The sequence below is a fragment of the Delphinus delphis genome, chromosome 7 (assembly GCF_949987515.2).
Source record: "Delphinus delphis chromosome 7, mDelDel1.2, whole genome shotgun sequence".
Lineage (NCBI taxonomy): Eukaryota > Metazoa > Chordata > Mammalia > Artiodactyla > Delphinidae > Delphinus > Delphinus delphis.
In genome coordinates this window covers 15,566,449-15,582,225 of record NC_082689.1, presented here as the reverse complement: position 1 = coordinate 15,582,225, position 15,777 = coordinate 15,566,449, and the positions used below count along the sequence as shown (strand labels likewise).

The 15,777-nt window shown below is 42.1% G+C and overlaps 1 protein-coding gene across 2 annotated transcripts in view; it reads right to left on the bottom strand.

The window, feature by feature from the left end:
• Positions 1-5,332: 5,332 nt before the first annotated feature.
• FARSB (phenylalanyl-tRNA synthetase subunit beta) overlaps positions 5,333-15,777 on the bottom strand; it is a 67,382-nt gene continuing 56,937 nt past the window's right edge. For both annotated transcript variants that reach the window (XM_060016040.1, XM_060016039.1), the window contains exon 17: positions 5,333-6,660. In XM_060016040.1, coding sequence (XP_059872023.1) covers positions 6,509-6,660 — 152 coding nt within the window. In that variant the 3' untranslated portion in view covers positions 5,333-6,508. The remainder of the gene's footprint in view (positions 6,661-15,777) is intronic.

The window sequence follows — 15,777 nt, the reverse complement described above, 5'->3', positions numbered from 1 at the left end:
TCAATACACACAAAGCTAGCCTTAGAGCACTGCAGGTGGGGCAGGGTGACAGTTGGTACTGCCATCATGCCGTCTACCTGCATGCGTGAGCCTAAATAGGGGCCAGGATCTCCTGGGCTTCCAGTCTGCAGTGTCTTGTGGGAACCAGGTGGATGACCCTGTGACAGGGGAAACCGTGCACAGGGCACACTAAACACAGACCATTTTAGCCATCTTAATTAGGTACTGATAAAAATATTTGGCTGGAAAACTATTTTTGCTGTGGGGGAATAAAACCACAGCTTAACGTAAATTCTTCATGAAGTGAGTCAATCAGTTCTGCTGCTATTAAATAGGTAATAGTATTTTCATCAGGGTATCCCTTTCTACTTTATCTCCAACATCATAGTTTTTTCATTGTTAGAAATTGAAAATATCCATCTTCCACGTCTCGACTTGTTCAATCTTCGCTCTGGCTTCTTAAAGATATGGGATAGAGTTATAATATCCTTGTCTATTAATTTTATCAGCTAGGTAATTTTTCAGTCTGTTTTTTTATTCATTTTTCCCCTTCCTATTGGTTGTATTTGCCAGTTTCTTTGCCTGATACTTTTTTTATTGGATGCCAGATACTGTGACGTTTACAGCGTTGGGTGCTGGATATTTTTTTATCACTATACATATTCTTTGTTCTAGGACGCAGTTCATTCCTTGGAAGTAGTTTGATTCTTCTGGACCTTACTTTTAAGCTTTATTGGTTGAACCAGAGTAACGCTTAGTCTCGAGTTGGTCTCCCCACTACGGAGGCAAAGCCCTTCTGGGTACTCTCCCCATGGGTTCCGAGGTTTGCTAGCTCCGGCCCACCTCGTGTGGGCTCCCAGGGCAGTTCCCTCACGTCTGTGGATGTTCCAGGCGGTCTCCTCTTCCTGAGCAGTTCCCTCACATGCACGCACTGGCAGTGCTCAACTTAAGACTCAAGGGCGGGGCCTCTGCCTATCTCTCCTCGGCTCTTACCGCTTCCCTGCCAACTCTAGCCACTTCGGCCTCTGTGGACTCCCAGCTCCATCTCAACTCCTGAAGACCTCCGACCTCCACCTGGGCCCCCACCGCTGCACCACAGCCTGGACTCTCTCCAGGCCGTAAGCTGGAGAATCACAGGCCTCACCTTGTTTCTTTTCTATCTCTCGGGGGATCACTGGCCTTCGTTGCCTGGTGTCTAATGTGTTGAAAACCACTGCTTTACGTATTTCATTTGGATTTGTAGATGGGTAAGCAAAGGAGGAAAATGTTCCTTGGGAAGAAGGGAGTAAAGACTACATGTATGGATCAACTAGGATGCAAGACGCTGAACTAACTTGAAGACTGGAGGGGAGGTCAGTCAGGTCCAGCCGATCCATGCTTGTTTTCATTATGCTCCAGAACAAACCCTGTCCAGGGCCTCCCCGTGACAGTGGTGCTCAGTGTTTCCCAGAGGTTGTCTCACCTACACGATCTCTCTCCTCCGTACAGCATGGTTTGCTATTGGGGCACCTTTCCGTCTGGCTTATTTTACTTCATCTGCCGCAGGCTCACTGCCAGTGCTCTGTGTTTAAACATTGTGCCCGACAGTCACAGCTAAGAGATCTCCAGTGAATCCCGTCCGTCTCTGAGTAGCCTTTCAGCACCAGTGTGGATGTCTACACGGGTTTGCCTCCGTTACAACTGGTTTCTTGTTGGCCCTAAGTAGGTACTCATTTCAGGGGTGGGCGGAATGTAGGAAATTTCTTTTTCTACCAGGTTTGGAACCAAGCAGGCACATTTCCTCAACATCCTCACTTTTCTGTCTTAATATTTAAGGGCAGATTTGCTTTGCATGTCTGACAAGTCCTATAATTCAAATGCTGGAGCAGTTCTCTCATGCCAGCACCTCCTAACACCTGGTGGGGGGTGGGGGAGGGCTTTTTCAAAATGTGTTCTAATGCAGAACATGTCATGTTCCTGATTTCCTTAAACCGAGACAATCAAGCCCAAACCCATGGATGAGGAGTGAAGAACCTGAGTGTGGGCCTCAAGTATATTTTTACTGCACTGCATGGGTCACATGAGGGAGAAGAAACAGGGCTTTAGCCTTACATAATTCAATTAAACCCTCTCCTGGAGGTGTTTGTTCAACCCACAGTCTACATGTTTACAGTCATCCTTTCTGTTTACTAGAAAGTTGAAGGTGGGCAGGCAACCTGAAAACAAAGCAGGCGGTAGTGGAAATGAAAATCACCCGGATTGTCGTCAAGTACTTGCCACGTGGCTCCTCTGCCTTTGTCCAAGGAGGCCGATTGCCCCACATGGACTCTGGTCAGGGGCCTTAGGGAGCTGCTCACAGATTGTCCCAGAGGTGAGCCCTGCCTTGAATCTGATTACATATGCCATCCTCTACTTTTTTTTTTTTTTTAAGTTTTTTTGCTTGTTTGTTTTAAGTTATTTTATCTATTTCTTTTTGGCTGCGTTGGGTCTTTGTTGCTGTATGCGGGCTTTCTCTAGTTGCGGTGAGCAGGGGCTGCTCTTCGTTTTGGCACGTGGGCTTCTCATCGTGGTGGCTTCTCTTGTGGCGGAGCACGGACTCTAGATGCGTGGGCTTCAGTAGTTGTGGTGCACGGGCTTAGTTGCTCTGTTGCATGTGGGATCTTCCCGGACCAGGGCTCGAACCCGTGTCTGCTGCATTAGCAGGTGGATTCTTAACCACTGCACCACCAGGGAAGCCCCATCCTCTACTTTAAAAAAAAATTATATACATAAAATTATTCAAGCTCCTTATAGTAAGTCACAACTCAGAAGATCAGATGTCAAATGCTTTTCTTATTTAGAGGAAATATTTTGCTGAAGGCAGTTGTATTGCTTTAAGGCCACCTGTTAGCTTTTGGATGAAACAGACAAAAGAGCCAAGTCAGTACCAAGCACTGGGGTCAGTGACATTTACAGGAAACACCAAGCACAGAGGCTAACACCGAGACAAGATTGTGTGTGCTGAGCCCATCACTACCGAGGGCAGAAGCAGTGGCTAGGCGAGCTGGTTCCTAGTTAGGCTACTCCTATGTGAAAGGTAGTAGCAGAATTTCATATGCCCTGCATTGAGAAATCGAACGTACTGAGATTATATACAGCTCAAGAACAAAAGTCACATCTAAGAAATATCTAAGATATTCCAGTGTGGTATTCAGATATCTAAGACAATACCAAATGTGGATAGTTACAGTCTTGTATCTTTAGGGATGGTTTTTCATGGTCCCTAAGCCAGTGCTATTTTAGGGGGAGGCATACGGAAGTCCACTGGAGCACTCTTTGTAATTGCAGAGTTGGCAACAACAGAAGGCTCATCAGCAGAGGAAGAGCTGAACAAATTATGGACATCCACGCGATAGGACTTTGTATCATTTAAAAGGTAGGTAGGTCTAAAGGTACTGGCCTGGAAAAATGGGACATATTAAGTGAAATGTCATGAAATACACTATAGAAAATAGAAACCAGTAAGTAAAGCATGACCCTAAAGCTGAGCATGTGTGTGGGTCTGACTGTCTAAGGAAAACGTCAGAAACAACGTGAACTGTTAACAATGGTTAGTTACTTCAGAGGATTGCGGAAGGAAGGGTAAATTAGGTTGGGATGGTCTTACTTTGTACAGTTTTTCAAAGTAGTGAAGTTTTAATTTTTTGTGTTTTTTAGTATTTTATATATAAAAAACAAAACTGGTTAAAAAAAGAAAACCTCAGCATTTGGGTAAGTAGGTAAATAATGCCAAACACTGAGTGACCCATGGGCTCTACGTCACTCTTACTAGGTGTCACAAACCCACGTTTTAGCCATGTGACATCTGGGCACATTATTAATCTCTGTCAATTGTTCTCATCCTATAAGACAGGGAGAATCCCTATTCTAACTCCCTCCTACAATTGTTAAACCAAGAAATTAAAATGTTGAGACAAAATCGCATGTGAAAATACTTTATAAACTGAAGAGTAATGCAAGAATGTCAGGCTGCAGAAGTTATCTGTAAGCTAGAACAGGACTCAATTATATCTAATTCCTCTTTTAATACGAGGGCTCCCAGTTTTTGCTACACAGGTGTGTCTTCTCCAGTAAAAGCTTTCTGGCAGGCAGTGCCCACAGACTGTTCTGGCTCCAGTTCAAATGCCTCACGGGGGCGAGTGTAAGACGATCTGGCTGCGGGGCCTCCACTCTAAGCCGAAGATTCGTTTCTTCTTCTTCTCATGTACCCGATATTGTTATTCTTCCTGCTGTCTCCTGCTTCAGAGGGCAGAAACCTCCACATGATGGATGGAGTTGATCTTCTTACCCCTTTCATGCTGGGATATACAGTTAGGTATCACTGGGTTTTTCATTACAAGTTGTTTCTGACCATCCAAAAATTATCCAGGTGGCTGGCTGCTAACAGAACTCATGGCTCCACCCACTTCAACAATGGCTATCACATGACTCACCCTGATTTCAATCATAGCGAACTTGAAACTGGGGGAGAATGTCTCACTAACGGTAGTGGACCAGTAAGCCATCATGTGCAGACATGCCGATTCTAAAATTCATGCTTTTACCCTTTGTGTGCATCTGCTGGTGTTCGTATTAAAATACAACATGTTGCATTAATTTTTCACTCCCAGCTTTACTGAGGTGTAACCTACATTTTAACAACCTCCTTAATTAAGGTATAGATATTTCCATCACCCCAAAGAGTTTCCTCTTAACTCTCTGCAGTCAATTTCCCTTCCACAGGCTCTAGCCAGTCAATCAATTTGACTTTTCTAGAACTTCATATAAATGGAATCACTTGTAGTCTTGCATCTGGCTTCTTGGACTTAGTGTTTTGAGATTCATTCATATTGTTCTGAGTATCAGTCGTTTTTTTTTGGCGGAGAAGCATTCCATAGTATAGATATACTATAATTTGTTTATCCATTCATCTGTTTGAATAACACTGCTGTGAACATTTGCATAAAAATCTTTGTATGGCCATATGAGTAGAGTAAACCTAGGAGTAGAATGGCTAGATGGCAGATGTATGTTTCATGATTTAACATATTGCAAAACTATTTTCCAAAGTGGCCGTTATCCCTTTACATTCCCACCAGCCACACATGAAAGTTCCAGTCTTGCCAACACTTGGTATAGTCAGTCTTTTTAATTTTAGCCATATTAATTCGTATTTATTTTTTTCTTTGCATTTCCCTGATGACTAATGATGTTGAGCATCTTTTCATGTGCTTATTTCATTTATCTTCTTTTGGGAAATGTCTGTTCACGTCTTTTGTCCGTTTTTTAAAAACTGGGTTGTCTTTAAGTTATAAGAAATCTATGAATGCTGGACACAAACCTTCTGACGAGCATTATTTTTAATGGGCGTATCTCACTTCATTACTGAAATGTAAGGATCAGCTTACAATGGGATTGGGAAGGAGGAGATGGCAGTCTGTACGTTCACAAATCTTGCTAAGCTGGACATTGCTGCCCTGATTCAAGGTAGTAATATTAGTATTAGGTGCAGCAAAAGCTCCATAAACAAAATTCTTGTCTATCCTTATTAGCTATTTCTACAGGGACTTACTTTGAAGTTGTTTTTACAGTTTATTGTGTTTCATATCATCTCAACAGTAACAGAACTTTTCTCAAACATTACACCCAGCTTTTTTCAATACATGGTACCTACTGGAGGATTCTAGATCAAAGTATTAAAGTAAATTAGGAGGTTAAGACAAGGCAGAAGCTTAGCTTCAGAGAAGGAGAGACCTAATACCTCTGTATAAAATAAGACAGAAACTAGTAGCTATATTAATTATTTAAAGCCATGGTTTTATAACACTGACAACAATAAAATGTATGGCCTAGGACAAAAATAAGTTCTTCATTGTTTCCTAATGTTCATAGTGCACTGGTACCAGTGTGTCCCTTTTAACTCTTCTAGCAGAATGAATCTGTGCTGTGTGTCCACAAACCCCATCTCTGAGTATCACAGAGTAGCCAATACCGATGCACCCTCAAATACTTTGAATATATGTGCATTTTTCTTTCACTTTAAGATGACTTCAAATTAAGATGACTTCAAAGGCTGTAACTATTACACCATCACTAATTCTTAAAAGTTTTCTAAAAAATGCTGTTATTGTTTCCCAGTGATGAACATGCATCAAACATAGAAAATAAGAACTAAAAATTCTTAATCTCGTACGTGTGCTCTAATCAGCTATCTCATTTCATCAGGGAAAAGAACAGGATTCTGTCCTGCAGACGTGATGGTGAGAGGCTCTGATGTGTGGAGAGCTTCTCTGTTTCTCAGAACAGCTCCTGGCCCCCCACTGGGCTCTCACGTACAAGCTGGCCTGATGCGGGGATGGCAGTACCACCCACGGAGCCAGACACTGCTTTCTACTTTATTCAACATTAATGCACAAGCACAAGTGGACTGACTTACTGTGGGGACAACTAAAGGGCACCTAGGAGGAGAGAGGGACCTTCGGGGCGAGAACCACACAACAGAGACCCATCTTCACAAAAACGGCTCAATGTTGATTTCCACGCAGGAGCAGGGCATGGTCAGCTCGAATTTGGTGATAACATCAGGATGAAGGACCCCCAGCTTCCCGATGCTCTGACCCCGGGCAAAGATCTCAGCACATCGCCCGGGGAAGAATGCAGGGCCTGAAAAACAGGGAGAGAAAAATCAACGTTTCTCCTGGAAAAAATGTCAATAGACATTTAACATTGAAAGCTCACTAGTCTACTTTGAAAAATAACTATTCTTCTTTAAACCACTGGCCATGAAATAAGAGTGCTCCCTCACACTTTCTGGTCTTAAAAAGAAGCATTTGAGACAGCTAGTGGGAAGCAGCCGCATAGCACAGGGAGATCAGCTCGGTGCTTGTGACCACCTAGAGGGGTAAGATAAGGAGGGTGGGAGGGAGGGAGACGCAAGAGGGAAGAGATATGGGGCTATATGTATATGTGTAACTGATTCACTTTGTTATAAAGCAAGAAACTAACACACCATTGTAAAGCAATTATACTCCAATAAAGATGTTGAAAAAAAGAAGCATTTTATAAGGAAAGAAAAGGTTAGGGGCAAATATGAAAATCAGGGCCCTGTGTTTTTTATCACAGCGGTCCAGGAAGGATGAAGAAAAGGAGGCTGAAGGAGCAGGGGTGGGAGAAGACTTGGGAAGTATGCAGATGTGGAACTGCTCTACAGAGGACAAAGGGAAAAATGAAATGTAAAACCAACGACTTTGCCTGGGAAGAACCTGTTTTGAAACAGGTTTTTCCATAGTAATACTTGCTGGATTAAAGCCTACACTGAATTCATGTACTATTCAAAACATCACTCTTTTCTACCTCATTCCATAGAGAAACGCGAGCTGCACTGTCATCGGCAGGCGTAGGCCTTGTACCAGAATGTGACCCACATTCCTGTGGGAAAGAGAACTTCCTAAGCAGTTCTGGCACATCTACTGTAAACCCGCAGCAGAGGCTAGCCCCAGAGCAAGGCTGGGTTGGCCTCTGATCTACTCAAGACAGGCAGAAGCTTCCCTCCCCATCTGGGTGCCAAGGCATGGCTATGGCTTACTAACCCAGTAACAGTTCTTGAGGTTTAAACAGCTAAAAACAAGCGAGCAGACAAACGTACAGGCCCACTGCAGAGTCACTAAGTTACCAGTGCCACAGGGACGCATCAACGATCCATACTCCACTGAGGTTAACGCCAATGCTGACTCACTTCTCTCATCACCAACTTGTAAAGGGATTAGGTCCGCAGCTCCTGACTGATTCACCCAAAACATCTACTGGCATCAACTATAAAATGCCGAGCCACAAGCCTCCAGCCCGCCATTTCAGAGTGAGTGCGTTAGTTATGAAAGAGTAAACTTCTGAGTCTCTACTAATGGTTCCAAGGTCAGCATAAGGAAGAACCACAGAACTGTGTGTGTGTGTGTGTGTGTGTGTGTGTGTGTGTGCGCGTGCGTGCTACCATTAAGTCAGCACCCGTCACACCACAGAGACACAGGACGACTATACAGAAGGATGTTTTCCTGAAAAATATTTTTAACTGTCATTCTTAAATAACCCCAAAGCAACCTGGTTGAATTATAAGGTGGCCTTGTTTCTCACATGCCCCCAAACTAAATAATTCTGCTTCACCATTAAAGCAAAAATTTCAGTGAACTGCATTTGAAGTTCATAATTGTTTGGCTACGTGCATTAATCCACACTTGGAGAGAGGGATCAAATAAAATAATACAGAAACCATACTGCATCGATAATGTACAGCCTAAGAGAGAGACAAATATTGCTAAATCTGACAAAGATGGCATGTTTTAATTCTGTCAAAATAAAAAACCTAACTTAAAAGATAAAACCAGGCCAAAAATAAAACACATAAGTTGTACTCCCTGGAGGTCCAGTGGTTAAGACTCCATGCTCCCAATGCAGGGGGCATGGGTTCAATGCCTGGTCGGGGAACTAAGATCCTGCATGCCATACAGTGTGGGCCCCCCCCCAAAAAAAGACCACCCCCCTCTGCCACCAAATAAATATTCACATGACAAGTCTGTAAAAGTGTTGGTGGTAAGTGGTATAACCAAGAATCAGAGCTGAAAGGCCTGCCCCAAAGTCATTTATTCCATCACCCCTGGCACCCCTTATACAGAATTACATCTGAATAAACTACACTATCTGAAAAAGATACCAGATTATTTTTTTCTTTTTCCAGATTATTTTTAAAGGCCATTCAGAGAGGAAGTTTTCGAGAACTTCCCTGATAACCTTGCTATGTTTAAGAATCCTCACTGTACCCAAATCCTTCCTTTTTATCTATCTTCAAATTCCAATGTGATTGGATTCATTTTAACTGAAGCATAAAACCAAACTATTTGAGAATCTAAGCCAGATGCGCTAGCTCTGACAGTGTTAGCAATAAAGCCTAAGAGATAAGAACTTAGAATTTGTACGTCATAAAGCAACTTTCTGAATCAGAGCTTTTTAAGCAAAATTCAGTCACGTTCTTCTTCAGCTGGCAGGCATGATAAGCCAGCTGGACCTCTCTCTCTCCAGAAGTTTGCACCAAACTGCTGAAGCTCACTAACCAGCTAAATACTTGGTCAAACAAAAGAATATTCATATCATTAAATAGAATTTTCCCCCTTTCCGAAGAAAAGCAAAAAGAACTGAAATTCATATTATGCATTATTTAAAACATATCCAGGTGTGGGAACATTCTAAATGACACCTGTCAAAAGCTCTCAGCCCAGCACGGACCCGTCCCAGTCACTACAGCATCCTAAACTGTCCCGGGTCAGAGGCCCTCCCCACAGAGGAGCTGCTTCGCAGTGAAGCAGGCACCAAAGGGGTCCTCTGCCCTCTCATCCAATGCTAACGCTCCCCTTCCCATCCACATGTGAAAATTAAGCCCAATAATGCGATTTCTGTATAAACTCCACTTTGCCGGAAACCGCACATTTTAACCGGTGATGACAATTTTAACTTTCTTGCCATTTTTCATTTCTACAAGGTCTTAAGATTTGCTGATTGATGCCTCTGTTGAGTTACAGCAAGGCTAAAGGTCTCTCCTTCAGACAAACTGAGGCACACAGAAGTGCCTTCAAGTCTGTAAGGGGCCCAGAGAGAAACTGTACCACCTGACTGATGTATGTGAACTAGAAATACTGAGAGACAATTTTAAGTTACTAGAACATAAGCATTTCTCAGTGCTTTTAAAAAATCTTTATGGTTCAAACCAAACTTTGCAGACAGAAGTGAATGGCTTCAAAGAAGGGCAGATGAAAAAGAGAATTGCTTCACTAACAAAAAAAAGGGAACACACCCCACTAAGGCAGCAATTAGGCCCGAGTTCAAAGATGAGAGCATCTCCTCCATCAGCAGGAGGGGAGCTCAGCGGATCAATGTGATCACAATGCTCTAGTTAGGACCAAGGCAACTTAAATCAGAGTCTTTCCAGAAGTAAAAGAAGTCACATCTGAATGGAACCTAAATATGGGTCTAGGCTTAGGAAAAATCAGACCTGGATGGTAGCCAGAGGCTACTTTGATCTCATTAGCAAACAAAAATATTTCTGGACAAGAGCAGCCTGCTGTGTCCAGAGTCATAAAGCTGCCAATTCAAGGGAAATCATGCTGCCTTGTGAGTGGGAATTCTGAAATTCAAATTCTACACAGTACCTTCCTTTTCTTTTAATCACCCATCTAGGCCCAAACAGAGTTCTGGTTTACTGTTGTACCAAGGTACATAAATACTACAATTTTCAACCTGTGCCCAAAACACTCTCCAGCAAAAAGCCTCTCGGCCCACTTTTCTATCTCGTTCCTTATACCGTTTAAACCCTCAGCTTTGCTGGTATCCATCACAGCAAAATGGCTTCGAACGGAAAACAGACTTGAGAAAAATAGTGTCCTCTGTTGAAGTACATGTGGAAACCCAGACAAAAGAAACATCAGTTAAGCACAAACAAGAATTTAATTTCCAGAACTTAGTGGGGTGTAAGTAAGTCCCTTAATTAAAGCTTTTGTAGCATCTCCTCAAGGTCTATAATTGTCTCTCTGTGCTCAAACGGCAGGACCACTTTGAGGACCTTGGGGGCAATTCTTGGGCCAGTAATCAGCACAGCACCCAGTCTTCAGCACATTTTCTGGCTAATTGACCTTCAAAGAGTTTGTGAGCTCCCTCTCTTGCTCGTTGCCAAACACCTTTCACAGTTTCTTTTTGCCCCCGTCTTTCTTTTGGAGTAATATTATAGGCCCAAAGTTCGGATAAGCTTTACACATAGAGTTATTCCTATAATTTTGTGAAGCATCGGAAGTAGAAGCTTAAGGCGGTAACTGAGCAGACCCTTAATCTGAAAGCTCCATGGTGTTATCAAGCATGAGGCTTAATTCCTTAATCTTTAATACCCCTGCCGTTGGCTGTTTTCAACTAATTCATCTGGTATTTTATATAATCCATCTCTAAAAATCATCCACTCATACAATTTTACTTTTCCCTTTCTTCACATTACTAATACATACTTTGGGGTTCAAATCCACATACTGTAACTGCCTTCAATCTGGTACTTTATCAAATTTTCCATAATAAAAAGAACAAAATTAAAAGGAGGGTGGGGAACACTGGAAAAGGAATGTCAGTGTATCCCATACACCACAGCCAATAATAGAAGCTATCATCATGAGCTTTAATAAAAATAACCACACATAAGTCCCCAAATTCAGGGACAAAACACAAAATGCGGAATTATATAAATATAGTAAGCCACTGGGCCAACAGAATGTGTTTTAAATCTGTTCTAAATAACTGATGATGTATTATGGGGTGGGAGGAAGGAGTAATCACTTAATAGGCTGACTCTAGGGCTGGCATCTACCCAAACCCTATCCTTTCCTCCCCCGGGGCCCTAATTCTAATACAATTAGATACATATAAAATTATCCATTCCACCGTCCAGTAACCCATCCTAGGAAATCACACAAAGGGAAAAAAATAAAATAAAACCCAATGTTCCATTCTGGAGTGAAACTGACAGAGTAGGTGACTGGCCAAGAGTAGAATGGGGCTGCAATTATAATTTACCACGCAGGACTTTCTTCTGGTCTCCTACCACTTTCTGAAAATGTAGTAACCATAACTAACTATGCCACCAGCACATCAACCTCACTTTCCTTTTCTAAATAATGTTAATTTAAAGGAAAAAACAAAACAAAACAAAATATAAGGCTTAAAAAAAACCCCCAAAAACCCGACCACACACTTATAACATGTGAGCAGGGTATAATTCTTAAGGGTGGTTGTTCTCTAAGTTTTAGAACCAGGAGTTTTGGAGTGCCTCAGTGGAATGAGGGAGCACCCAGGGCGGAAAAGGCACAATGTAGATAAGACATGAACTTATAAAAAGAAAAGGTTTAGGAATATGAGGAGGAAAAATTGGCATAACTACCACGATATAAACACACACATTTTTTTCAGATCTTAGTACACTCCGGGTTGGAAGAGAAGTTCTCTGCAAAGACCATTTAATTTGTAAATGGAGACTGAATAATTTCCAACTGGTAATATAAAACACCCATTTCCCCCCAGATATATACAAGTCTTCACCTTATATCTGAAGTGAAATATTTATGGTACCTAAAGTCTTTAAAGAGAGGGGACCTAATCCCTTGAGTTTAATGGCTATCTTTCATCCCTTTCTGAAGATCAAAAGAAAGAAAAACCCCTTACACAACTTTACAGTGCTAATCCCAACACACCTGCAGACTTCGTTAACCCTTAACGCAGAGGCAAGTGGACGGGAGAGGAGCACTGGGCCCACCTACACCCACAACACGGACGCAGAGCGGGAGCCTGCGCTCACAGGAGGAAGCCCTTAGGATCTAGTTTAAAGTCTGATCTTAACTGTCTCTCATACACACATACTCATATTTCATAACCTGAAGAGGGTCAAGAATGTTAGGAGAGGGTCTTCCCTGGTGGCACAGTGGCTAAGAATCCGCCTGCCAATGCAGGGGACACGGGTTCGAGCCCTGGTCTGGGAAGATCCCACATGCCGTGGAGCAACTAAGCCCGTGCGCCACAACTACTGAGCCTGTGCTCTATAGCCCGCGAACCACAACTACTGAGCCCGCGCTCCTAGAGCCGGTGCTCCGCAACAAGAGAAGCCACCACAATGAGAAGCCTGCGCACCATAATGAAGAGTAGCCCCCGCTCACCGCCATTAGAGAAAGCCCACGCAGCAACAAAGACCCAACACGACCCAAAATAAAAACAAATAAATTTATTAAAAAGAAGCAATATAAGCCCTGAAAATTTATATTAAAAAAAAAAGTTAGGAGAACTTAAACGTGATACATCTAGTTGCAATTTTATATCCGTCTCAATTTTAATTTGTGTAAAACCAAAGGATTTTTAACTCTAGGTTAACAAGTGCCCTGTCTATTGGCTTGTTTTGAAAATTCCTATTCCAAAACAGTGCCATCATATCCTACATTTGTCTGGCACTTGAATCATTTCCTCCCAAATTTTCACATTTCTTAAATGTTCATTGGACAGATACAGAATAACAACTCAAAAATAAAAGGTATGGACCATCATCCTGCCTTCCTGGGTCAATAAAATGGGTCTTTCCCAGTCTTTCATCTGATAAAAACCTTTAAAGGACAATTTCTCCAACCAAATATGAGCGAGGTATTATCAATACTTTCTCCACAGTTATAGTAAAATAATAAAACAACAACAATAGAGAGACTGTTCTAGGGCTAATTAAAGGAAAGAATGGAAATGTAGAGTGTTTGAGACTGCATCTGTAATTTCACAATTAGTTAACCTACTCGATTGAGACCTTTGGCCAGCATGGAATAAACATAACCTCAAACATGTCGTTATCATAGATGTGCTGTAGTTTCAGAATTAAACTTCAGCAGACAAGTAGGGAGTGTAGAAGAATAACAGAATAATGAGATTGTGAAAACAAAGTACGCTGCTTTCTACTCATCTCCTTCCATCCCCAGTAAAGGGAGTGACTTGGTCCCAGTGCAGCCCTGGCCAAGCCCCCAAGGACAGGCAAGTTACAGATGGAAAAAGTGAAGCACAAGGAGATTAGGGGACTTGCCCGAGGCAAGCAATAGCATAGGCCAGAGAGTGAACACCTCTGTGTGTGGCCCCAAGGCACGGAAGGCCTAGGGAATAGTGTTTTCAAACTTTTGGTCAAGCTGTCCATTTCATGTTTGCAAACCTCCTCTGGTTTAAAATTAAATAAACAAAACCTTTAAAAAAAAAAAAAAAAAGACTGACAACCTCTAGCCTTAGGGCATAACCAAGTATGCTCTACAATATTGTTAACACACCATGATATAGACAAAACCTAGAGCTTTCCAGGGAAGACAGAACTACATTTTTAAAAATCCCATATAACACAGGCATCCTTAAAGAATAAGTTCCAGATTCCTGAAACAAGACTGGAATAATTTAAACAGATAAATAAGCACCACAGTGACACCATCTAAAACGGCGAAGAAAAAGAGCTGCTACGTTAGACCCTGCCCTGCGGCAGAGACTGCTTCTGAACCATTTAAACTCCCGCAGAATCTTAAAACTGGAAATGACCCTGGCAGTGATTTTGTCCATGCCTTTATTGCTAATATGAGAAAATGGATACCAAAGAGGTTAAGAAAACCATACAGCCAGGTAACAGCAGAGCTGAGAACCCAGTTCCTTCCTGAACCCCAGTCTGTGACTCTTTTATATAATGCTGACTTCCTGAAGGGCAGACCTAGTATCCACCCAGAGGGTACTCTGGACAGTGATCACCCATTCCAAAATGCTGTCCCAACTTCTTATATCTGCCTCTCCCAACAACACTGTGGTACAGACAGGACAGACATTATCATTCCCATTTTACAGATGAACAAACTGGCATAAAGGAATTAAGTCCTAAATCACATGGGCTAACACAACAGAAGGACCTGACCCAACACACAAGAGTTACGGTTACTATATCACAGTTGATCATGCCTCCTAGGGCTCAACAAAATGTATTCTTCCCTATCATTTTTTTTTTTTTTTTTTTTTTTGCAGTACGCGGGCCTCTCACCGCTGTGGCCTCTCCCGTTGCGGAGCACAGGCTCTGGACGTGAAGGCTCAGTGGCCATGGCTCACGGGCCCAGCCACTCCGCGGCATGTGGGATCCTCCCGGACCAGGGCACGAACCCGCATCCCCTTCATCGGCAGGCGGACTCCCAACCACGACGCCACCAGGGAAGCCCCTCCCTATCATTTTAATTAGAGTCTGTACCATCTTAACATCTGCTTTTTCAACTTAGTTTATAATTCACGTTTATCATATGCCATTATATTTATATGTAGTAGTCTGCCAAATTGTTCTTGAAGTATTTTATGTTGGAGTTGTTTCCAATTATCCACTGTTATAAATAGGGCTCCTGTAACATATATGTTACTTGTTGCTCTTTTTTGGTTTCTTCCTTTTGCCAAAGGTAGTACCATACAAGTAAAACAATGCCAATTATTGTATAGTTCAATTACATATCAAAATGTTAAAGAGTGGACTTCTAGCAATGGTAGTACCAACAAACCACAAACTTAATATAAGATTATACTGATCTTATTTTGTACAACACTGATTTTTAAAAAATTTTCCCTTGCATAGTACCAACTACTTACTACCTTTTTTTTCAGTTCCACTGGTGGAAAAAAAAAAAAGCATCAAAGCAGCCCAGGAAAATAATTCCAAGAGGAGATCTTTGTTCAGAGAATGCAGTTCACAAACAAGCTAGGGGCCTTTAGGGATTAAGAGAATAAGCAGAAACCCTTCCCTTCTGGAAGAAGAGTGTCAAAGTGTAGTGGCTGCGAAAACAACATTGATAAAATATTTAACAGCTACTGATGAACACTGGACACATCAAAACAGGTCTCACAGAACAGACAACAGGAAGTTCTGGAGACATTTAGAGCAAGGCATTTAATCTGATATTTCTGCTCAACTGTTTACTCTTTATGGGCTGGCTTCAACATTCAAAAGAAATAAAATTATTGTCACACGGTTTATTGTTTAAAGAAAGGCAGGTAATTAATGTCTGCCTGTTTGCTAATATACTGGGCCATGTTGCTGTTTCCTACGTTTCTTCTTTCACCTCTTCCAAACATGCTCTTTTCACATAAGGAAGTGTGTGTGTGGGGCTGTCAACTGGGTGTGGTTTCAGAAGATGGAGAGGTTTTTCTATTCCACTAAATTTGCCCCACCCTTTT